The 25,560-nt window shown below is 45.8% G+C and overlaps 1 protein-coding gene across 1 annotated transcript in view; it reads left to right on the top strand.

Annotated features, from left to right (window-relative positions):
* LOC146353172 (venom factor-like) overlaps positions 1-25,560 on the top strand; it is a 149,671-nt gene that overhangs the window by 24,149 nt on the left and 99,962 nt on the right. The window contains 9 exon segments of the mRNA XM_084835879.1: positions 11,892-11,994; positions 12,102-12,222; positions 14,589-14,704; positions 14,843-15,001; positions 15,610-15,813; positions 16,618-16,812; positions 23,727-23,888; positions 24,667-24,796; positions 24,940-25,011. Of these exon segments, the coding sequence (XP_084692005.1) occupies positions 11,892-11,994; positions 12,102-12,222; positions 14,589-14,704; positions 14,843-15,001; positions 15,610-15,813; positions 16,618-16,812; positions 23,727-23,888; positions 24,667-24,796; positions 24,940-25,011 (1,262 nt within the window).

The following is a 25,560-nucleotide window of genomic DNA, read 5'->3' as shown; positions in this document are numbered from 1 at the left end:
CACTTTTAAGGCTTGCTCCAGCTTTAATATCGCCACACTGCTGCCAACATTACTGGGCACAAACGGATCAGGACTCCCAGATCATGACTGCCTTGAAGTATTAGACCTGGACACCAAAGGCCGACCGGACCTTGAGGATGAACCAATAGAGGGAGCCAGAGATCTGTTTGTAGATGGATCTAGCTATATGCTGGATGGAAGGCGCTACACAGGCGCGGCTGTCGTTACTCTAGAGGAGAGTGTGCATGAGGAAAGGCTGCCTCCTCATTTCTCCGCCCAATCCGCTGAACTGGTAGCCCTGACAAGAGCCCTGCAAGCCAGCAAGGGAAAGCGAGTAAATATTTATACCGATAGCAAAAATGCCTTCGCCGTTGTGCATGCTCATGGGCAACTGTGGAAAGAGAGGGGATTCCTTACAGCAAACGGATCTCCAGTGGCTAATGGCGGCCTAATAGTGGATCTTCTGGATGCCCTCCAGCTACCCTCACAAGTAGCTGTTGTCCACGTCCGAGCCCATGGGAAAGAAAAAGAGGAAAAATGGAGACAGGGAAATCAGAAGGCAGATGAGGCCGCAAAAAGAGCAGCCAGAGAGGGAATCCAAGGAACATTCCTCATTCTACCCAAAAGAAAAGAGCGCCCCACATACTCCCCTGCTGAGTTACGAATGGCACAAGAACACGGAATAAGTCCCTGTGATGACGGATGGATCCAGATGACAGATGGAAGACTGCTTCTTCCACAGACCCTGCAGAGGGTTGTTCTAGAGCAAGTTCACCATTCTCTTGGACACCCTGGAGCATCAGCCATGATCGACTATTGCAAGAGGCTGTTTGTCTCCCCTGGCTTAACTGTATGCGCCCACCGACTAGCCGCAACCTGTGAAGTTTGCCAGAAAACCAACCCTCCCAGGGCACCCCCTCCTCCAAAAGGAGGGCGACCATGGGCCTACTATCCTTTCCAGAGGGCGCAGATTGATTTTGCTGAGATGCCACCATGTAGGGGTTACAGGTATTTGCTTGTAATAGTATGTCAAATGACAGGGTGGGTAGAGGCGTTTCCATGTAGGAACTGCCAAGCTAAAACTGTTGTTGCTAAATTGTTACAGGAGGTGGTGCCCCGGTTCTCCCTGCCCGAAGTTATAGAGTCCGATCAGGGCTCACATTTCACCTCAGTTATTACATGGGGGCTGGCACAAGCTCTGGGAATAGAGTGGCATTTACATTGCCCCTGGAGGCCCCAGGCAAGTGGACAGGTTGAAAGAATCAATCGGAGCCTCAAGGAGACTTTAACCAAACTCCAACGAGGGGTGAAGCTCACTTGGGTTGAGGCTCTGCCAATAGCTTTAACGAAGCTTCGAAGGATGCCAAGAAAGGACATAAAATTGTCCCCCTTTGAACTGATGTTTGGGTTCCCGCCTCGGGTACACTGCGGAAGGAGGGAGGAAGTCAAGTGGGAGGTGGGTGATCAGATGCTAAGGGATCAGTTGACTTCTCTACAGTCTGTTCTTTCACAGCTACGAGCTTATTCCGTTCCGTTTCAGAGACTGCCGTTAGATGCACCTATCCATCTCTTCCAGACGGGAGACGAGGTGTTGCTGAAAAAGTGGAATAAAGAAGCTTTAAAGGAAGGGTGGGAGGGGCCTTATTTGGTGGGACCAACCAGCCACTCGTGTGTAAAGCTTGTGGGTTCTAGTAAATGGACACATTGCAGCCGGATAAAGCCATTTAAGCGACCCTCGCTTCCTTCTGTCACTTGGAAAGAACAGGAGGACACAGGCAACGGTCCTTTGCTCCCTGGCACCCCTCTGGAAGCTGCCAAGGACACAGGCGAAGAAGCCATCCAGGAGCCACAATCGCCTGTAATATACAAGTCACAACATCTGGGAAAAGCTCGGGTTCGAATTACAAAAAACTTGTAATATGAAGCAAGTATTGTGGGTGGTGTTGGTAATGTTGGTTAAAGAAATATTAACGTGGATGGTGATACCTCAAGGACTTGGGCTTGACAGCTTTAAGATAAAACCCCGAAATGTCACACCAACACCCCTCAGACCACTTCTGGTACAGATCCCTGAGAAAGAGAGGCGTCCCTGGAGAACCAGGTTAGGGATCCCAATAACAGAGGAAACTGATAATGTGTGGTTAGAGTGGATAAAGTATACAGCCAAGTCTTTAAATAAGTCTGACTGTTTTGTTTGTGCCACAGGGAGATCTGTGGCAAAGGTGCTGCCCTTTCCACTGGGATGGGACACTCCTTCCCTCCTCACCTGCGTGATCCGTTTGTTCCAACACCCTGATGCATGGGGAGAGGAGGAATGCCAAACCCTCAATAAATTATACCCCCCACTCAAATCAAAGGATCGTGTCAGACCTTCCACAGTCTTCCTGCAAAGAAGAAACCATACCGGATGCATACACCGAAACCTTGCAGACACAGAGGGGCGTATAGGGAACCTGACGAGTAAAGTAAGATGTGTTAATTCTACTCGCTTTAGGAATAATTCCCTTTCAATCCCACGAGCTGATCTCTGGTGGTATTGTGGTGGCCTAGAGTTGTATGAGGTATTGCCCTCCAATTGGTCCGGAGCTTGTGGGTTAGTTCAGTTGGCAGTCCCCTTTTCAATTGCATACCATCCAGCAGAGAAGACTGGCCAACCCCAGCAGAAACGATCAGTAACCCCTTTTGATGATCAAATATATATTGACTCCATAGGAGTACCAAGGGGAGTGCCAGATGAGTTCAAAGGAAGAAATCAAATTTCTGCAGGATTTGAATCTACCCTGTTTTGGTGGGTGACCATTAACAAAAATGTAGATTGGATCAATTACGTTTATTATAATCAGCAGAGGTTTATAAACTATACTCGAGATGCTGTAAAAGGATTGGCTGAGCAGCTAGATGCCACCAGCCAAATGGCTTGGGAAAATCGGCGTGTTCTTGATATGATGTTAGCAGAAAAAGGAGGGGTTTGTGTCATGCTAGGTGGACGGTGTTGCACCTTCATCCCTAACAACACTGCCCCAGATGGCACGGTAACAAGGGCTTTGCAGGGTCTCACCGCCTTGTCTGAAGAATTAGCCGAGAATTCAGGGATTAACAACCCCGTGACTGACTGGTTGGAGAGATGGTTTGGAAAATGGAAACACCTAGCAGCCTCAATCCTTATTTCGCTTGTAGTGATGATAGGAGTTTTAGTGTTATTTGGTTGTTGCATTATCCCCTGCGCTAGAGGCTTATCCCAGCGGTTAATTGAAACCGCTCTGTCAAAACAGATGCTCTTGCTTTATTGTGCTGATAAAGAAACTCCGTTTTAAATGCTTTAAGACGTGAATAAAGACTTAAAGGAGGGAATTGTTAGAAAAAGGAGACTCCATAACCATTGGCGTCTCAAGTTACGTAAGAGCCCGAGTGGCGGGAAAATATAGGCGGAGCAAAAAGGGAATCATACTGACGCACTCATGACTAACGGCTTGGTAAGCTGATAGTGACTGTTTATTGGATATTAACTTAGTGAGCCGATGTACTAACTGTTTCATTGGTTACTGGTGAGAACAATAGAAGCGATATGATATAAAAGGCTTTTGCACACGTGTCTCGGGGTCCAGACTGCTCTGCACCCGTTTTGCAAAACGTTCAATAAAATAGTGTTGGATCCACTGCTGCCTGCCTGGCATTCTTTTCTTCTAAACCGAAAGCAAGGACTTTTTATCTAACAGCATCAAGGGAGGCCTAATAAGGAGCCAGATCCATCTGGACCCTATACACGTCAGCTCTTGCTGCTATAAGGGCTTTTCTGGTACTGCAACACTAATGGAGACTTGCTAAGGAGCCATAGCCTACCTCCTCAGAAGTGTGCAGAGCAAAGCCAGGCTGAAACCCCTCACATCCTAGACATGCCCACTCTTGCAGCCATATTTCCCACCCTAGAGCATCAACAGAGGCCGAGTAAGGAACCAGACCTTCCTCCTCAGGGGTAAATTAGTGGGAGTATGACCAGGGGTGGAGTGCAGTCTGATGTTATTATTCTTGGCTTCCCCACCTGCCCACCAAAACTAGGCCCCATCTTGGGATGAGGACAATTTGTGCATTACTGCTTTTGACCACCAGATGGCTAAGACTGTTACTGAGGCCCCACTTCTCAAACTGCTTAAAATGGTTAGCGCTATTCTGTGTATTACAGCCTCTCACTACCGGGGGAAGTGCCTTCCGGAAGAGAAAGCACTATTTTTTTTTGCCTCAAATGGCTGAAAATATAAAGTGTCTCACAATTGCTCCAGTCTCTCCCAAGACTGTAGCAACCATGGTTTTGGCTACTGCAAAGCTAACTTCCTCAAATGAGGCTGGCACCCCATTTCCGCCCATCATTTATTTTAAAGGATCGGTTTATTTAAATAAACAACATAAAATTAACTAAGGAGTGCAGTGTTAAGTTCCTCTGATGAGGCTGGCACCCTTGGTTTCCCATGATGTTCCTTAAAAGGTCAGCCTACTAAAATTAAGCCATAAGTAGGGCAGACAAGCCCCTTCATGGATCACTGCCTTGTTGTGGCGAAGGGGCTTGCGTAACTCAGTGAAGCCATAAGCTATGCCGTGCAGGGCCACCCAAGACGGACAGGTCATGGCAGAGAGTTCTGACAAAATGTGGTCCACTGGAGAAGGAAATGGCAACCCACTCCAGTATTCTTGCCAAGAAAACCCCATGGAACGTATCACAAGGCTAAAAGAGATGACGCCGGAAGATGAGCCCCTCAGGTCGGAAGGTGTCCAATATGCTACTGGGGAAGAGCAGAGGGTATTTCCAAGTAGCGCCAGAAAGAGTGAAGCGGCTGGGCCAAACCCGAAAGGACACTCAGCTGTGGATGTGTCTGGTGGTGAAAAGAAAATCCGATGCTGTAAAGAACAATATTGTTTAGGAACCTGGAATGTCAGATCAATGAATCAAGGTAAGCTGGAGGTGGTCAAACATGAGATGGCAAGATTGAACATCGACATCTTGGGAATCAGCGAACTAAAATGGACAGGCATGGGCGAATTTAATTCAGGTGACCATCATATCTACTATTGTGGGCAAGAATCCCTTAGAAGAAATGGAGTAGCACTCATAGTCAACAAAAGGGTGGGAAAAGCAGTACTGGGGTACAATCTTAAAAATGATAGAATGATCTCAGTACGAATCCAAGGCAAACCATTCAACATCACAGTAATTCAAGTCTATGCCCCAACCACTGAGGCCGAAGAAGCTGAGGTTGATCGGTTCTATGAAGACCTACAACACCTTCTAGAACTAACACCAAAAAAAGACGTCCTCTTCATCATAGGGGATTGGAATGCTAAAGTAGGAAATCAAGAAATCACCGGGATAACAGGCAGGCATGGCCTTGGTGTACAAAATGAAGCAGGACAAAAGCTAATAGAGTTTTGCCAAGAGAACATGCTGATCATAGCAAACACTCTTTTCCAACAGCACAAGAGGCGACTCTACACATGGACGTCACCAGATGGTCAATATCGAAATCAGATTGATTATGTCCTTTGCAGCCAAAGATGGAGAAGCTCCATACAGTCAGTCAAAACAAGACCTGGAGCTGACTGTGGCTCAGATCATGAGCTGCTTCTTGCAAAATTTCGTCTTAAATTGAAGAACGTCGGGAAAACCACTAAACCGTTCAGGTATGACCTAAATCATATCCCTGATGAATATACAGTGGAGGTGAGGAATAGATTTCAGAGATTAGACCTGATAGACAGAGTGCCTGAGGAACTATGGACGGAGGTCCGTAACATTGTTCAGGAGGCAGCAACGAAATCCATCCCAAAGAAAAAGAAATGCAAGAAAGCAAATTGGCTGTCTGATGAGGCTTTACAAGTAGCTGAGGAAAGAAGGGAAGCGAAAAGCAAGGGAGAAAGGGGAAGATATACCCAACTGAACGCAGAGTTCCAGAGAATAGCAAGGAGAGACAAGAAGGCCTTCTTAAATGAACAATGCAAAGAAATCGAGGAAAACAACAGAATGGGAAAGACTAGAGATCTCTTCAAGAAAACTGGAGATCTCAAGGGAACGTTTTGTGCAAAGACGGGCATGATAAAGGACAAAGAAGGCAGGGACCTAACAGAAGCAGATGAGATTAAGAAGAGGTGGCAAGAATACACAGAAGAACTATACAGGAAAGATCAGAATGTCCCTGATAGCCATGATAGTGCGGTCACTGAACTTGAGCCGGACATCCTCGAGAGTGAAGTCAAGTGGGCCTTAGGAAGCATTAGTAACAATAAAGCCAGCGGAGATGACAGTATCCAAGCCGAGCTATTTAAAATCCTAAAAGATGATGCTGTTAAAGTGCTGCATTCAATATGTCAACAAATTTGGAACACTCAACAGTGGCCACAAGACTGGAAAAGGTCAGTTTACATTCCAATTCCAAAGAAGGGCAACGCCAAAGAGTGTTCAAACTACCGCACCATTGCGCTCATTTCACATGCCAGCAAGGTGATGCTCAAAATCCTACAAGCTAGGCTTCAGCAGTATGCGAACCGAGAACTACCGGAAGTACAAGCTGGGTTTCGAAGAGGCAGAGGAACTAGAGATCAAATCGCCAACATTCGCTGCATCATGGAGAAAGCAAGAGAATTCCAGAAAAACGTCTATTTCTGCTTCATTGACTACGCTAAAGCCTTTGATTGTGTGGATCACAACAAACTGTGGCAAATTCTTAAAGTGATGGGAGTACCAGACCACCTTACCTGTCTCCTGAGAAACCTGTACGAGGGCCAAGAAGCGACAGTAAGAACCAGACATAGAACAACCGATTGGTTCAAAATTGGGAAAGGAGTACGACAAGGCTGCATATTGTCACCCTGCTTATTTAACTTATATGCAGAGTACATCATGAGAAATGCCGGGTTGGATGAATCAGAGGTCGGAATTAAGACTGCTGGGAGAATTATCAACAACCTCCGATATGCAGACGATACCACCCTAATGGCAGAAAGCGAAGAGGATCTAAAGAGCCTCTTGTTGAGGGTGAAAGAGGAGAGTGCAAAAGCTGGTTTGAAACTCAACATTAAAAAAACTAAGATCATGGCATCTGGCCCCATCACTTCCTGGCATATAGAAGGGGAAGAAATGGAAGCAGTGACAGATTTTACTTTCTTGGTCTCCAAGATCACCGCAGACGGTGACTGTAGCCATGAAATTAAAAGACGCTTGCTCCTGGGGAGGAAAGCTATGGCCAACCTAGACAGCATAGTAAGAAGCAGAGACATCACCTTGCCGACAAAGGTCCGTCTAATCAAAGCTATGGTTTTCCCAGTAGTAATGTATGGCTGTGAGAGCTGGACTATAAGGAAGGCTGAGCGCCGAAGAATTGATGCTTTCGAACTGTGGTGCTGGAGGAGACTCTTATGAGTCCCCTGGACTGCAAGGAGGTCAAATCAGTCCATCCTAAAGGAAATCAACCCTGAGTGCTCATTGGAAGGACAGATACTGAAGCTGAAGCTCCAATATTTTGGCCACCTAATGCGAAGAGAAAACTCCCTGGAAAAGACCCTGATGCTGGGAAAGACTGAAGGCAAAAGGAGAAGGGGACGGCAGAGGATGAGATGGCTAGATAGCATCACGGATGCAATGAATATGAACTTGAGCACGCTCCGGGAGAGAGCGCAGGACAGGAAGGCCTGGCGTGCTATGGTCCATGGGGTCACGAAGAGTCGGACACGACTGAACGACTGAACAACAACAACAGGGCAGACAAGAGGAACTGTCCTCAGTTCTTTACCACCTCCTTCCCCCAGGGCAAAGGGAAAGGAGGGGAAAGAGCCCCAAATTCAAGTCCTCCTAAGAGTAGGTGCTTACAGTAAAAAAAAAAAAAAGGGGGGGGAGTTCTTGTTCATTCTTTAGAGGAGTCTATCTCTGAATCTTCAGAACTTCATCTGTTACTATCGAGCAGACTGCCTATGCGCCATAAAACCTCATCCCATAAGGCACAAGAAAAGGTTAATGTGTCAGTTAGATCCCTTGTGGGTTCTCTATTGCTACCTAAGGAGAAGTTGGGGAACGGTCTGACCACAGGCTGATGATGATGGTGATGATACAATCCTAATCCCAGACTGTTCAATACTGATGATTTTCCAGCCTTTATTTTCTAAAGCCATCTCCTCTTTAAGTCCGCAACCAGCTTTTCAAGAGACAACGCAGTCCACCTCTAGGGGTGCACTGGTGTTTCCCAGATCTAAGACCCCTAATAGAGAAATGCTTTTTTTGTCCTCCTTAAGTGAGGTAGTTAAGTTGAAATGTACCTATTTCCATGAGGCCTAAAGCCTCAGAGCTTCCTGGATGCGAGTGATCGGCTGTATCTAGAAGGATCTAAATCAGGCCTTCTTACACTGACAGTGATTCATGTAAGTAGGCCTGATTTAGGTCCTTCTAGATAGAGTTGATCACTCAGCAAGCTCTGAGCTGTTGCATCAGCTATGATGACATATGTCATCATAGCTGATCTAACATCATAGCTGATCTAACAACCTTAACAGTAAGTGGCCAAGACATATGTCATCATAGCTGATCTAACAACAGGTCCAGTTCAGTTCTCAACCAGAGCAATACCAGCCACCACTGGTATAATCTATTTGGCTCTGATGTTCAGATGTGGATCCTGCCTCATGCTCTAACCTCTCTGTGGTCCCCTTTAGGGGCAACCTCCTCTCTGGAGAGGAGACACTTAAATATGTCCTTGTTGAAATGGAGAACAAATGTTATGCCATCCCTCCTCCCAAAGAAAGGACAACGGACAACCTAAACTTAGCTATCACTCCATTCAGGTCGGCAGGAATATAATTTACCCAAGGGAATTCAGGAATAGTAAACCATTCTGCTCCAGAACCAGGTTCTCTTATCAATCTGCAAGTTCAGTCTGCAAGTTCATGGCTCAAGTCAGCACAGCAATGGAGTTCCTGAGTGTTGTTGTTGTTTTAAACTTTCCACTAAGGTTATGGAATAGAATTCCAATCAAGACCAGGGATAAATGTCAGTCATCCCTGACTTCCATGTCATGGACAAAGCAAGTTATTATAAAAGAGCCATAACTCACCTTATAGAGGCAAGAGCCATAGGGACAGTTTCTAACAATAAGAGTCTCCAGATCCTATTCAGTTTTTGTTGTCTCAAAGAAAAGGGGCATCTAGGGAGCCATCCTAGATTGGCACTAGGTCAACAAGTTTCTGACATGAAACAAATTTCAGATGGAGACCCATCAGGGAGACCTTCCTCTAAGGAAAATGCCTCTCCTCTATAGGCCTGTTTTCCGTGACCCCATAGCTCTCCAGCCCAGGAGGTATCTAAGCTTTGCTTTTCAGTAGAGTCATTGCCAACATAGGGCCCTCCTATCTGCTCTGGCATCCGCTTCCAGGGTCTTTTGTAAACCTGATTATTTCAGTTCACCAGAGAGCAGTTAAGACATATGATCCCTGCCTTCCTAGGCAATACGGGATTTATAGGCCATTGTTGGATGCCTCCATCACACCAAGCCAGAAGGAACCTTCATGGTGAATGTCCAATGTTTGTTCTCTTTTACATATCAGATGCTGTTATATAGAAGGCATCTTCACAAGAAAAGCTGTCAGTGATTTTCCCCCCTCAGCTACAGAACTTGGGGCCCATGGACTTCTGTCCCAAGTTTGTCCCTAACAGCACCTTTGACTCTATTAATCACAACTTTATCTAGTCAATAAAAAGATGGCCTTAATTAATGAGGCAGTATTTTAATTACTTTTAACACAAGCACTTATAAAAACTGCAAATGGTAAGCACTATCTTAGAAGAGGTATCCTGCCCCCTTTCTCTCATGTAGGATGGAATACCTCTTGTAAAATCATGCCTGCTATGCAATGTGTGTGCATTATTTAAAAAGTATGCTTCTTGTTTCAGAAATATTGTTTTTACATGCGTGCACGTTCATGCTGACTTAATTAATAGATTAATTGATTAAAACTCATATGATTAATCTATTAAGATTGTTTGATTAATGCTGTAGTGGGTTGGTTGGTGAGCAGAAAATGTGGACTCTACAGAGTTCCCAAAATGCACAGAGACGTGTATAGTTAGTAGTTTAACGTAACTAGCAGTTTTATGGTTAGGAACGCAGGCCTTTAACACAGGCTGGTAATTCATAGCCTGCCTTGAAGCTGTTTATGCCAGCTAAATTATGTCATCCTGGAGGAAGAGATAAGGGTGAATTGCCTTGATTCTCACAGAAGAGTTGGGAGACACCTCCCCCCCCCCAAGGCAATTAGATTCCCAGGCTAAATATTTTGAGAACGTTTGGGGTAAGAGAGAAACCCCCTTCTCTTGTGTGTGCGTTAGCCTGCTGGTTTGAGAGAGGAGGGGGAGAGGTGTTGCTCATGGGCTAGAAGGAGGCATCTAGCAGAGAAGCTTATAAGATCCAGCTTGCTGGCCCGCCCTTTGATCTCGCTTCAAGGGGAAATATGTGTTACCAGCTTGGAGAACCTTTGGCCCAGGAACAGCTTCCCTGTCTGTCTTGGGTACCCAGCTGACATATCTTGTGACAACGGTGCCTGCTTTGTCAGCTGAGGGGAGGTGTGAACTTACTTTGCATGTGTATTCCGCAACTATTTTCTATCAATAAACTATCATCTTTTTGCACAAGTGGCTTCGTTTCATCTTGGTAATCTAAAATAATCTATTGTTGACTGGGCCCTGACAGAATCAGGACCCCAAATCAACACAAATGCAAATGGACATCTTGTGACTGTTTGGTCTATTTTCTTTTTCCAGGTAATAGAATACATCAGGTATCCCCAAACCTTTTTGGGCACATTTTGAATTTTGAGGGAGTGCTGTGGGCACTCTCACAAAATGGCTGTCATGGGGCATGGCCAGTCACAAAACATCCAAGAACCCAACTACAAGTCAGAGGTGTGGTCTGAGCTTCAGAGCACAAAACCAACCCACTTCTCAATCCACTGTTTGTTTTCTGCTCCAGCACCCATTTCACAGAAGGCAAACTGATGAGGCTTAGAGACAAGTACCTTGGTCAAGAAACTGAGTATGAGGCAGAGGTGGAGTCTGCACCCCAACTGCTAAAACATATATCCCTCCCCCCCCCCCCGGATAACAAAATACCCATTTCACAGAAGGCAAATGGTGATGCTCAGGAAAACTCACAAATACAAAATAAACACCACACCAAAGTGAGCAAACATGCCAGCCAACACACACCAAGAAAAGAAAACCAGGTAAAACACACACAGTTACACACACACAGCACAGGCAAAATACCTCCCTGCCAACCTCTCAATTTCCCCCAAGATGGTCCAGAGCCATTCTCGGAAATAAAGACCCAGTGCACTGCTTTGCAAAATGCCAGCCTCCCAGTAAAAAAATAATTTTAAAAAATCATGAAGGGTAGAAAGCCTGGAGGGCACCATGAGAGGTATCTATGGGCACCACATTGCGGACCTCAGGTACAGACTTGGTCACAAATGCCTTAATATTTTACATGTATTCAATAAACATTTGACGATGCATAACATAGGTCAATTATGAGATCATCATCAACAGAAGCAGTGCCTACAAAACCAGTTTGAATCCTAACTTATAGCCTTTGGTTGTTGTGCTTCAACAATACAGCTGCCATTTTAACTGAGAGCTTTCTATGAAGCATAGGAACCCTGCATTTGCATGAGATTGATGGATACTCTGAAGGTCATTCACTCTTTCTTGACTGGAGTAAATAGCCCATTTCTTCGCCTGTCATCACTCTTCTACCCAGTTTTTCTGATGGCCTGTTTTTCCCTCTCATGCTCTTTCTGCTAATTGGCTCTGTCAAAAGCCTCTCCCAAAGCCTTTATTTTTTAAATCTCATTTGTCCTTCCAGGTTCCTCTATGGGAAGAGCTTAGATGGTGTGGCTTTTGTCCTCTTCGGAGTGAAAATGGATAATGAAAAAATGAATATCCCAGACTCACTCCAGAGAATTCGGGTATAATGAACCATGCATGTTTATGTGTTTGTCTATATATGCATGTGCATGTGTGTGAGCGAGGCCCAGTACAGGTGGGATGACAAAACCATTCTTTTTCTTTTCAGATTGAACATGGGGCTGGGAAAGCTGTCCTATCAAGAGCCATGCTACAGACCCGATTTCGCAACCTCAGCGAGCTCATTGGGCACTCTCTCTATGTATCTGTAACAGTGATGACAGAATCCGGTGAGCAATGGTTTTAACTCCAGAGGAAATAGCAAATGGTTCATGCACGAAAGATGGAATATGACTTAGTTTAGAGTGTCAGTTCGGAACTTTTCAGTTCCTTCTGATTTGAATTCTTGGCTTGTTAGAAAATGCAGGAGGGAACCAAAGTTCATTCCATCAATTAATTTTACTGTATGCTGCCCTTTTGCCAATCCATTCAAAGTGGTTTACAGTATGTAACAATTCTTTACAGTGTAATAGACACAATACAAATGAAAAAAGTACCCAGGGGAGGGAATAGAGGCAGGAGGACACACTGGAAGGAATCATGATTAGTGTACATTTGACCATAAATCTGAAAGAACTCCAGATTTGCCCTTGAGCTGCTTACTTAATCCATGCCTTTTGTTCCTCTAGACTAGGGATCAGCAAGTGGCTAAATACACTCCCCTGGGGGATAATGCCTGCCTCCCCTCTCTCCTTGACAACCTGTCCTGGAGGCAGAAGAGATGTGGGCCCCTGGCACAGAATTTTCAGGCAGAGCACTTCAGAAGATGGGGGTTGAAGTGATGGCTCACCACCCTTCACTCACTTCTCGAAATGGCCCACCAGGAGAGGGTGTTGCTGAGCACAGCTCTCGGCCGTATCTGTTTAGACTCTAGTCTTAAATACTTTTCCTATGAGCTTCCCCTACAAAGAGAGCCATCATTTCTTCCAGCATAACTCCCAACATAATGGCCACTAAGTTATAGTTCATAAGCATGCCATTTTATTCTACAATATTCTAATGCAGAAACAAAGAACTGTTTTAAGTGAAAAACATGAGCCAGCTCCTAGGGGTGGCAGGGATCTTGATATATGACTGCAGGAATCAAGAACATTGGTAAGACCAATGAATTAGGAGGTCTTTTTACTTGTTTCCTAACTTTGTTCCATTACTTTTTCAAAACCTTTATCAACAGCCATGACAACTAAAAACATCCTTCTTTTAAAAAATGTCCGAAATTCACAGGGTTCCAAGTGGAACCTGTGGGACACACTGCACTTTTTCCAATTCAGTGGCCACATTTTGCTCACACTTGTTGCTTCCAGAGTTGCCACGGCACAGGTCTATTCATCTTGCGCCAACTGCCGCCAAGCCTTTCTCAAAACTACAGGCATGATATAAAGCTCCATTGGGCTCCAATGAACCCATCTGTGCCTGGAGGGGCTGACCTGTTTTTCCTTAACTAAACCTGAATCCTATCAGCCTACTATTGTTTTTTTTTTAATCAGTTTTTAATTGTGAATTTTAACAAAAAGCAAGCAAGCAAACAGAAAACATAACAAAACCAAAAACAAATTAAACATATAACAACATATTCTAAAATCCTCAGTTTCAAATATTACAATATTCTAGAAAGAAAAAAGTGAGGAGGAGGGGGAAGGCTTAGCAAAATCTATAGGCAGGTAGAGGATAAGTGTTGGAGATGTGGCTCCAGTGGAGCAAATATATATACCATGTTTTTGGGACCTGCCCCCAAATAGTAAATTTCTGGAGGAGGGTAAAAGATGAAATCATGAAAATTGTAGGTGTTCAGCTCTCTTTGGACCCATTGATATTTTTATTTCAATGTGTTAAAGATATAGTTCCAACTGATGATGTAGAAATGATAATTTACTTACTGACAGCAGCCCATATGGCAATAAGCTATAGGTGGAAGAGAGTTAATCCTCCAGCGATGGATGAATGGTGCATGAGGGTTTGGGACATGGCCTCAATGATGAAATTAACTCATATGATCAGAGTCAGAGAGGGACGATCAGCAAATAACTTTTTATACAAAAATGGAGTAACTTTATTTTATACTGGAACGATAAAGTACAGGATTCAATACAACCTTGTTTACTGGTATAAGTTGGATTAAGTTTAGAACTTTTCTTTCTTATCATTTGTATTTATGAATCAATGTAAGATGAAATGTTTTCCTTGATTTATCTACTGGGAGTTCCCTCTGTAATTGCAAAATAATAATAATAATAACAACCACCACCACCACTACTACTAAAGGTCCACTGGGCTCCAATGAACACACTTATGCCTGGAGGGGTTGACCTGTTTTTCATTTTTGTTTTTCTTTTAGTATGTCAGGGAATGCTCCATCTTGCATATAACGGGGAAGCTTACTGTGCAGGGATTCTATGGCCTGGCCAATGCCCTGGGATTCTTCAGTAGCTAAACTGATGTAAAAGGATTGCCTGCCGATAGGAAGTGTGAAAAAAGGGAACTGCTGGATCCGGAGTAAATGAAACTGCCTGGCTGTAAAATCATCCCTCCCCCTTCCCCCTCCCGCAACCTCATTTCATACTCATTCTTACCCACAGCCCCTTTCTTCTTTCTGCAGGCAGCGACATGGTGGTGACTGAGCAAACTGGCATCAGGATTGTGACAACTCCCTATGAGATCCACTTCACAAAGACCTCCAGGCACTTCAAGCCAGGGATGCCCTATGAACTGATGGTAATATTCATCACTTTTCCTCTTACGGCCCAGGCTTGTTTTAAATCCACTTATAAATAGCAGTACAAATCTCCTTCATCCACTGATATTACAAATGCAATGGGAAAAGTTATTCAGTCTCATCTCTTTTTGTCTCAGGTGTATGTCACCAACCCTGATGGCTCCCCAGCCTCTGGTGTCCCTCTGGTAGCAAAACTCTCAGATTCTGCAAGCAGTGATACTGCAACTACTCGGAGTGATGGGACTGCCAAAATGACCCTGAACATGCCCCAAGGCCAGCAAACACGAAGCATTCTTGTGAGTCACCCTGAGATTAAGTTCTGCTGTGACACACCGTGGTTGATGCCAGTTATTTTCTACGCACGTGCACAAAACCAATGTTTGCTAGGGGCTTTAATTAGAACCATATCTAGCATTCACTGCACTGAGCAGTAACTTCAGCTACCAATAAACAGTGTTCCAGATTTCTTCTAGGTAGGCAATTCACCATCTCCATCTTACCACCTACACTCTGTGCCTTGTCTCTGCATGCTGCTCAGCCAGAGTTACACTACAGGCTACCATTCACAAGCTATTTAGTACATGTGAGGGTTAAACTGGGCTTGTGCTTAACCCAGCACACAGTATGAATCACTGGTGGCCTGAAGCTTCAGCTGACCATGACAGAAGGTCTTAGGACATCCATTGTTTCCTTTTTATCCAGCGGTGCTAGAGAAGGATCCACCACCCTTATCAAACCTGGTAGATCTTCATGGTCCCATGATATGAGCCAGTTCCACCCTTCACCCGGATGCTATCTTTATTCAGCACTGCACGGCATGGAGCTTCTGCTTATCCTTTTGTGCTGAAGTTAACAAGATTCATGATTGTGTCAAGATTCAGTTAACACTTCTCACCTTTTCTAGGTAAAAACCAACCATGAGATACTCTCAGATGAACGACAGACCAACAAGACTATAGTGGCTACAGCCTATGAAACCCAGTGGGGATCTGGAAACTATCTTCATATAGTGCTGATGATAGCTACAGAGGTCAAAGCTGGAGACAAATTAAATATTGGATTCATCGTAAGCAACCAAAATGTGCAGACCCCGTATTTCACGTACATAGTAAGTACCGGGGACTTGGAAGGATGGAAATCCAAGGTCCAGCTGTCCTTATTAATGTTCACAGTATTTGGAAGGAGGACTGGTAGCTGTCAGTTTCTTATAGATGGAAAACACATGATTGTGAATGGAAATCATGCCATATGAGAAACCTCATACCTTAGTCTGAGAGAGAAATAATGTTTAATGTAGTGTCAGTGGGCTGAACTACACATTTACACTGACTGAAGGTATGTGAAACATTAGTCTGGCAGTTCTTTCTTCATTACAAAGTGTCCTTCAGCATCTTTTTTATCTTTGAAAGGCAAACCATGGTTCTCTCAGCCTCTGCCCTCCATCTCCATCATAGGAATAACGAATTTGTCTAATTCCCATTAAAAGCTCTTTTAAAAGGCTGTTGTACTAACATGCCCTACTGCCACTTCTGGGGAAGTTCTGTAGCAGGGGCACCTATTCAAGTTTTGCGGTGGGGAGAAATTCTCAGCAAACTTTAAAGGACTGTTCTTGGAGATATTCAAGCTTTAAGTGTAAAAAAAGTAGTTTATTTTTATATCTCTCAATAATTTATAATCAGTGTTATCAACACAGGTCAAAAAGTATCTTTGAAGCAAAGGTGTTTGTGCTTTTGAGTTGGCTACCTAGTATCATAGTACCAGCAGGAAGCAGGGGAGGGCAGAGAACCCAAACCTTTACCCCCTGATGGAATGCTCTTAGCTCTTACTAGTGCAAAGCCAACATCATTCAAACCATTCCATGCTTGTTAATCCCCTACAGCTTAAACAATCAGTGTTTCTTGTTCACCATTAGATCTTGAATAAAGGGAAGATAGCTAAGGCTGGGAGGCAGCCCAGGTCAGCTGGACAGAATATGGTTTCCATGTCCCTGGAAGTCACTCCAGATCTCATGCCTTCCTTCCGGATTGTGGCTTACTATCAAGTAGGGAACAGTGAGATTGTGGCTGACTCTGTCTGGGTGGATGTGAAGGATTCCTGCATGGGAACGGTAGGTCACTTCTCCCACTGATGTTGCTTCAGCTCTACTGAAGAGCTGTATATAAATATTTTAATTGTATAAATTAATAACAAATTAAAATAACAATGTCAGCGCAAACCTAGGGCACCCCTTTTCTGCAACAGTGTGCATATTATCAAAATCTGCAAATATTCAGATACTTCTCCACAAATTAGTTTCAACTCTAGTAGTCAGAACCTATCAAATCGCATCCAGAAGTATCAGCTTGTATATCTGTTTCTCATTAGACAGGCTGGCACCCCAAATACAGATATGCTTCATGGGAAGATGTGAACTTTAAGAGCACAGGCTCCAGTCATCTCAGTTCCCCAGGGATAGCCCCTGTTTTCTTGTACTGGTCCTTGCTGATACATGGACTGTATTTTGTCTCTACTTCGCCTTTTGCAGAGATATTGGAGATGCTTTTTAAAGATTGTGATCGTTATGCATAGGGATGGATGAAAAATTTGCTCCCTCAAATTATAGTTTACAGATTTACACGTTCCCAGTCCAGTGTGAAGGAGGCATCAGGAAGGCAAGGATCATTTGACCAGGATCTTTCGCCTTGGTCCTGCTGTGACTGGCTCCTCCCTTCCAGTTCGATCCCTGACTTTGCTCAGGACAGAGCTAGTTGATCTTTCTTGCAGGAACGTTAGTGGGGAAGCAGGCAAGTGTGTACATGCCATCTCGCACAGCGCTGTCTGTGCCTAGCCACCGATGACTCAGACTGTGAGCTCAGTGTGGTTGGACGTGGCCACCATCCAGGCTTTGCGACAGCGCACCAGGGCTTCTGCATAAGCAGCCAGAATGCCTTTCATTTTAGTAGGCCCTGTAAAGAGTGTGCAGGCCACCAAAGAGCTAGGCCTCTAACCGCGGAAGAACTTGACCACCAGCAGGCTGCTTAACAATGAGACATCTCCTGCTCCAGCCACTCCACTCCTCCAGCTAGGGGTGCACGAAACCCCACTTACCTGGCTCCTTCGGGGTCTGCCGGGGCAGGAGGCGATCCGGTCCTCCCCCTGGAATCCTCGACGGGGGTGGAGGCAATCCGATCCTCCCCCCCGAATCCTCGATGGGGGCGGAGGCAATCCGGTCCTCCCCCCCCGGAATCCTGCCTGGCCGGCTCTGCTCCGCAGCCAGTCCGCGGAGCCGCAGGCCGGGCCAATCCGCAGCAGGGCCTCCATCCGCTGCTGGGCCGCTGCGGATGCAAATGGCGTCCTGCGTAGGGGACGCCATTGGCGTCCCTATGCTAGGCCGTGATAGGCTATGCATATATTTACGTAGCCTATCACGGCTAAAGCAGGGACGCAAATGGTGGCCGCTACGCCATTTGCGTCCCTGTCTTTTGCCGTGATAGGCTACGTAGATACTTACATAGCCTATCACGGCAAAAGACAGGAATGCAAATGGCGTAGTGGCCGCCATTTGCGTCCCCGCTTTAGCCGTGATAGGCTACGTAAATATTTACGAAGCTTATCACGGCTAAAGCAGGGACGCAAATGGCAGCTGCTACGATGGCCGCCATTTGCAGCCGCAGCAGCCCGGAAGACGACCCAGAGCTGCCGCCGGAGCCACCGCCGGAGCTGCTGCCAGGTAGGTCCGTTCCAGGGATTTCGGAGGTTGGCGGGGGGGTAGTCCATTCCACCCCGGACTCCGGGGGGGGGTGGATTCTAAAGAATCCGGCCTCACTGGATTCCGTGGCAGAATTCTCCAACATCCCTACCTCCAGCTCAGCCTTTTATTTTACCAGAAGACACCTCACATCAGCCCAATGCTATAGACGATGTGTTGCTTGCCTCTATAAAACAGGTTATCTGCCAGGAGCTTTCCCCAAAGCCAAACAAGCCAGCAGGTTTCAGCTAGATGCCCAAAAATGTGCTGTCAAAGGGGACGTTCTTAAGTTCTTCATTAGCATTATGCCCTAAAGGAAAAACAAATAAAAAGCAAAACAAGGGGGAAACACATGCTACCAAACTTTCTGTTAGGAAAAGCAAGCAAGCATGTCTCACCTGATCAGTCACATTCCTCAGCTGAATCTGTGGATGATTCACCTGGTCCCATAGTCACTACAAGAGTCTGGCATCACTCTGTTAAGACCTATAGGCCCTCCAACCCAGCCCTGGCTTCAGATTGTGATCTCCCCAGGCACTGGATACTTCTGAAAAACAGGAGGGGGAATGGTCAGACCCTCTGAGGAACCCTCCAATGCACATTTATTTAACAACAAGGATTTTCTCCTCTCTTTTATCCAAATTACCATCTTCGCAGGATGCTACAAGGCCAAGATCCAGAGACAATTTGGTCTTCCCAGAACATAAGCAGGTCAATAGAGAAGGGCCCTTCCCTTTCTCATTTGATAAGTTGTGGGGGCAGTTGTGCCCCCTTAAAAGATTCTTGAGCATGATACTCTGGAACAGACCTGAAGAAAGCTCATGAGGCCTTAGTGTCGGCATTGAGAGCTTCCTCCACAGCCTCCTTTTTCTCCAAAGCAGCCCTCCTCTTGACAGAGGACATTATAGGTAATAAAGACCTAGACAGTGATTCCCTATTTAGGGGTCTAGTTAAAATCACCAAAAACCATTGCCTCTTGGGAGGATGCCACACAAGATTCTGTAATTTACTCTCCCCATTCCATAACACTGACTTCAATAGCTAGATGTTCATTATGGCTGAAACACTGGAATGTGGACTCTTATTCCTGAGCTAACCTGGCCACTGTCGCCTCCTGAGAAGCTCATCTATTTGGCGACGAAGCCCTCAAAGATATTCTGGTCAAGACAAAAGGTAAAAGGAAGGCTACGCCTTCTCCCCCAAATCAGGATAAGAGAAAAAATGCCTCTAAAAGCTTCTCTTCCTTTCATTCTAATAAGACCCCATTCCACTCCTTCTGAACACAGAATTACAAATTCACCAAACTGGTCTGGTCTCTGTTCTAGATTTCAACCCAGAAATCAGCCAGCATAAGACTCTAGACCAAGCACCTCACAGTCTAGGAACCTGTTCAGTCAGCACTACTGACTCTGCCTCCCCACAGGACTGAGGAAGTCTTCAGTGCTTCCTCCCAACCTGGCAGGAGATGGTTCCAGATCTATGGTCACTCAACACAGTTTACCACAGAGATACACAATAGACTTTCAATCCACCCTGAAGAACGATTTCTTATCCTCTCCTGCTTCTCAATCTCTACAGAAACTGCAGAAAGTGGAGGAGGCCATCTGCCATCTCCAGAGATAGGGGCAATAGAACCAGTCCCCTTTGGGGAACATGTCCTTGGGTAAAGTCAATATTTTTCATTCCAAAAGGAGGGTCGTCCTGGACCTCAAGTACGTTAACAAATTTGTGACATACCATGGGTTCCAGATGGAAACCCTCCAGACCATAAAAGAGACTCTCCACCAGGGTGAATTCATGGCTTCAAGACTCAACAGTAGCCTATCTACATCTCCCCACTGTAGAGTCACACTAGAAATACCTACATTTTGCCTGCAAGGTATAATGCTTCCAATACAGGGCCATGCCCTTCAGTCTTGCCTGAGTGCTGAGGGTGTTTTCAAAACTAATATTGGCAGTGGTTGCACATTTCAAGCTTCAAGCCATACATGTCTACCCTTACTTGGATACTCTGTTACTCAGATCGCCATCCCTTTCCAAGGCCCAAACAGACCTCCAAACCACTCTCAGGTGCCTTCAAAATCACAGCTTCCTGATAAATGTAAAAAAGAGCCATCTACAGCTATCCTAGAGGCTAGAACACCTGGAAGCTGTGCTGGACACCAGTCAAGGAGAGGTTTCCTTACACCAGATAGGGTAGGCCAAATTCAACTAGAAGTGTCTGCTCTGATCCAGCAAAGGTTAGCCAACCTAATGATTTGGGCTCACATGTTAGGCCTGGCAGTCTCACACCTAGGCATTGTGCCCTGGGCTTGCTTCCATTTGTGCCCTCTCCGGTGGCTACTGCTTCCCCACCAAGGCAGGATAGCATGCAAGCATCACGTTCAGATAACACTCCCACCTGAGGTCTGCAGATCTCTGCTCTGGTGGAAGAGATCTGGGAACCTCCTTTGAAGCACTCTGTGATCCCCAACAGGTTCTTGTGACTACAGATGCCAGCCTAGAAGGCTGGGGAGCACACTTCCAGGGACAATTGTTTCAGAAGTTTTGGTCTGCACCCCTGAGCCCTCATTTTCAAACAGCGTTGAAAATGGGGCTCAGGGCAAATACCCTTCTCAGAAGCTTTGGTCCTGTCATCAGTTCTGTCCAAGCCGGGCCAAGCTTGGCCAGTAGTGTACAGTAGTGTACCATTTTCCCACATGGAACTTACACGTGGTTCTCACTACCCCAATCACTGTGCACTACCTTATACCACCTTACTGTACACTACCTATCTCTCGGTGTCTTATTTTTGGTAGCAATAACTTCTGAGAGACAGGTACTGGGATTGGCACCATTATCAATGAGGAATTCCATTTATGGAAAAACGTCCTGACTGTTAGAGCAATGCGACAATGGAACCAATTACCTGGGGAGGTGGTGGGCTCTCCCACACTGGAGGCCTTCAAGACGAGGCTGGACAGCCATCTGTCAGGGGTGCTCTGACTTGGATTCCTGCACTGAGCAGGGGGTTGGACTCGATGGCCTTGTAGGCCCCTTCCAACCCTACTATTCTCTGATTCTATGATTCCATGCATATTTTCAAAGGACTCTGTCCTTTTATGACCAGACTCGTCTTTCTTTTCTTTTTCTTTTGCCAGTTTTTTGCTAGTTCTTCCCTCCTTCCATCCCAAACCTTCCTGCCCCCTAAGAGAATGCGGCACATGTTAATGTATGCAGTGCCACTGAAGTCTGTCTTAGTGGACAGAGGAAGTGCACCACTCTGATTCATTATTCATCTCCCATCCCACAGCACCGGGAAGGAAAGTCTCTGCTTTTGCCCGAGCCACATGGCTCAAGCCATGCATCTACACTGCATACGAGATGTAGAAGCCACCTAAATTAGCTCAAATATATGCTCGCTCCACCAAAGCGGCAGCAGTGTCAGCAGCCTTCTGAGCCAATGCACCCCTAACTGTGATTTGTAAGGCAGCTGGTTGGTCCTCTCATAACACCTTTGTTAAGCATCACAACCTGGAACAACACTGTTTGGCACAGGCTGTCTGTGGACAGAGGGTGTGTTATAGCAAGTGATTCCCCCATCTTAGCCAACTCAGCCCTCAGCTGTTGTTCTCTCCTCACTCCAATTGGTTCTGGGCCTGTGGACACCTCATCCTGATGTCGTTCACACCAGACTGGGAATGAGAAGTTGGGGACTTATCCTGAGATACCATTCCAGTCTGGTGTGCAGGAGGCATCAGGGCCACACCCTATATGGCAGGGGTGGGGAACCTCTTTCAGCCCGGGGGCCAAATTCAATTCTGGAGTAGCTCTTAGGGGCTACATACAGAGCCATGTGGTGTAGTGGCGAGAGTATTGGACTGGGAGATCTGGGTTCTAGTCCCCACTTGGCCACGGAAGCTCACTGGGTGACCTTGGGCCTGTCACAGACTCTCAGCCCAACCTACCTCACAGGGTTGTTGTTGTGAGGATAAAATGGAGAGGAGGAGGATAATGTTGGGTTGGGTTTGCCCTTGGGTTCCTTGCAAGAGGCAAAAGGCATGATCTAAATGCAATAAATACATAAATAAGTACATGCCAGTGGTGGGCAGGAGCAAAAGGAGAGGGGCCAAAAATATATTTAAAAACTCTAGCATATTGTAGCTTAAAGTCTTTACTGCCAGTAACTAAGTGTTAGAAGAGGCATTTCAACATTTTGGAATGGGGGGGGGGGAAATGCACAAGTGCCAAGAAACCACCAACAGTGATTGTGGGAAAGGGGGTAAGGCCAGGGAAAGCGGCATGACCTTCTGAGGAACGTTGGAGGGCCAGATTAGGACCCCAGCAGGGCCAAACGTGGCCCTTGGGCCTGAGGTTCCCCATCCCTTTTATGTGAGCTGAGTCTGCAGAAAATTGACCTGCCATACATTCGTGTTTTGTGTGTGTGTGTGTGTGTGTGTGTGTGTGTGACCTACTTCCAGAGGCACTCCTGATGTTCTTTACTTTATGGTGTTCTATCGCCACCCTGCTTTAAGCTTGGCTAGGATGGTACTGGAAGGGTGGAGCCAGTCACAGCAGGGCTGAGGCAAATGGTCTTGGTCACATGATCCTTGCCTTCCTGGGCAGTGGAGGGACATCCTAATGCTTCCTGCATACCAGACTGGAATGGAACTATACGGTAAGTCTCCAGTGCCTCAGTTCACACCTCCCGAGCGTTTCAGTGAGCCAAGACAGAGTGGTGTTCCAAAATCCTCATTTTTGTGAGCTTTCTGATGCAGCTCGTCTCAGGAAAAATATGCACGAAAATGTGCATATTAGGGGAAAGTGTGCACAAAACAGCATTTTAGCAATATAAACTACTCAGGAAAATGCATACATTGAAAAGTACGTATGTCAATGTGTACATGATGAAAAATGCAAACAAAAGGAGTATGGGGTTTTTTTTATTGCAAGGCCATATGGAAATAAGATGGAACAAACCTGACCTCAAAAAACTGACAGTCCCAGTGTGACCAAGATTAACAGTCCATCCCTAGTTATGCCTGCATGAGCACTGGCGTTCTTCATGTTTCAGGCTGCTCAAGCATCTTTAGGCATCACCTGAGGGGCAAACTAGATATATTCACACCTTTAGCACTTGTGTGGCTGGGTTAAAAAAAAAATGCAGGTGCAAGGGGTGGCAAATGGGACTGGGATTGTGGCATTGCAGGAAGGGCTTAAGCTTCTGTCCCCTTCGTGGTCCGCATCCAAATTGGGTGGCCCTGCACCTACTGTTTGCAATTTGCTGACCCTTGTTGCTGCCCTTGTTCAAATAGTTGGTTGTGGATGGGGCCACTGCAGCAGACAACCGGATTCACCAGCCAGGAGATATGATGAATATCAAACTGGAAGGGGATGAAAATGCCCACGTCGGTCTTGTGGCTGTGGACAAGGGAGTCTTTGTCCTAAACCAGAAGCACAGGTTTACCCAAACTAAGGTGAGCTGGGAAATTCCTTAGGATAAGGACCCCTTCCCCCCGCGTCCCCAGGGACTACATTTCTTTGGGAGTAATCTGTTGAGGGCCACATTCTAATGGTTGGAGGGGCCAGAGCCACCCTACAGATACTTTCACACACCCATCCATTCATTCCCATTCATTCATTCATTCATTCATCTTCCATTCATTCTCTCTTTCTTACACACTTTACATTTCTGATTCCTCCATTCACACACACAGACACACACACACACACAGATTCTCTTTCTTCCCCCCTTTACTGTCTTTCTCCTCTTCCCTACCAAGCAGCCTTCTCTCCTTACTTCCCACTGCACTGAGTGGGAATGAAGCATAGAAAAAAAAAGGCTTCCATCAGCATCAGTGGGAAGTTTTTTCTTCAACCTAATTGCTCTGCAGCGGGGAGACAATTTTCAGGAGGAGTCATAGTACTGGGGAGGAGGGGTTAACTCTTCCCTCCCCATCTCCCAGCTCCTCCAGACTTGCTCCCACCCCCACATGTATTTTCAGTGTGAAACATGCTGAGAGCCAAGATAGATATGTGCTCAGTTGCATGAAGTCTTTCCCTGTTTTTTGTAACAAATTGCAGCTGTGAAGAAGGCAGTAGAAGACTCATCCGTATGGTAGGGCTTCTTAACCCCTTGGTCTGTGGTGGGCTTTCCACTAAAATTTGACCCTGCAAGCTGTTTCTCTGCCAGGCAGGGAAAAGATATGGATATTGGCGCTATTTTTTCTCTCATTTTTGCCCATTTCATGCCAGATTTGGGACACTGTGGAGAAAAGTGACATTGGATGTACAGCTGGCAGTGGCAGGAACAATGTGGCTGTGTTTGCAGATGCTGGGCTGGCCCTTGAAACCAGCAACAAGATTTCCACACTCTTAAGATCAGGTATAGTTTGTCAGTTTGTTTCTGCTCCAGAGGGGCTTACATTTGAGTAGACATGCATAGTGTAGGGATGAACAAGAAGTGGAATTCAGTAGAGTCATCCTATTTGATGTCAAGGAGTTTCCTGTTCCTGACTTCTTTCCCAGATCCAAAGTGCCCTCAGCCTGCAAGACGCAGACGTCGCTCTGTAGAGCTCATTGAGTCGAAGGCAAGCAGAGGTATGTACCTGCCCAGACATTAAGATCATCCTCAGCGGTCCTTCTCTGTGAGTCCCTGCCAAAGGAAATAAGGCGGGTGGCTACTAGGAGGAGGGCCTTTTCCACTGTGGCACCCCAGCTGTGGAATGAGCTCTCCAGTGAGGTTTGCCTGGCACCTACATTGTATTCCTTCTGGCACCAGGTGAAAATCTTTCTGTTTTCCCAGGCATTTTAGCATTTTAGCTTTCTAGTCTTTTAGCTTTGCTGTTTAAACTCTGTATTTTAAATCTCTGCATTGCTGCCACGTTTTATTCTGGTTGTATTGTTCTATTGTGGTTTTAATGCTGTAATATCTTATATTGTTTTACTGTGTGCATTTGGCTTTAATTTTTGTGAACTGCCCAGAGAGCTTCAGCTGCTGGGCAGTATAGAAATGGAATAAATAAATAATACATACATACATACATACATATATACATATGTGACAAGGACCCTGTATACCCCAAGTGGTCAACATATTTTGAGCCGGCCTTGATCAGTAATATCCTGAAATGCACATATGACTGGAAG

This window comes from Heloderma suspectum, chromosome 2 (assembly GCF_057233095.1).
Source record: "Heloderma suspectum isolate Gila_16-S chromosome 2, 16-S_ref, whole genome shotgun sequence".
Lineage (NCBI taxonomy): Eukaryota > Metazoa > Chordata > Lepidosauria > Squamata > Helodermatidae > Heloderma > Heloderma suspectum.
Note: the sequence above shows the minus strand (reverse complement) of the source record. Positions and strands in the feature narration are given on the sequence as shown.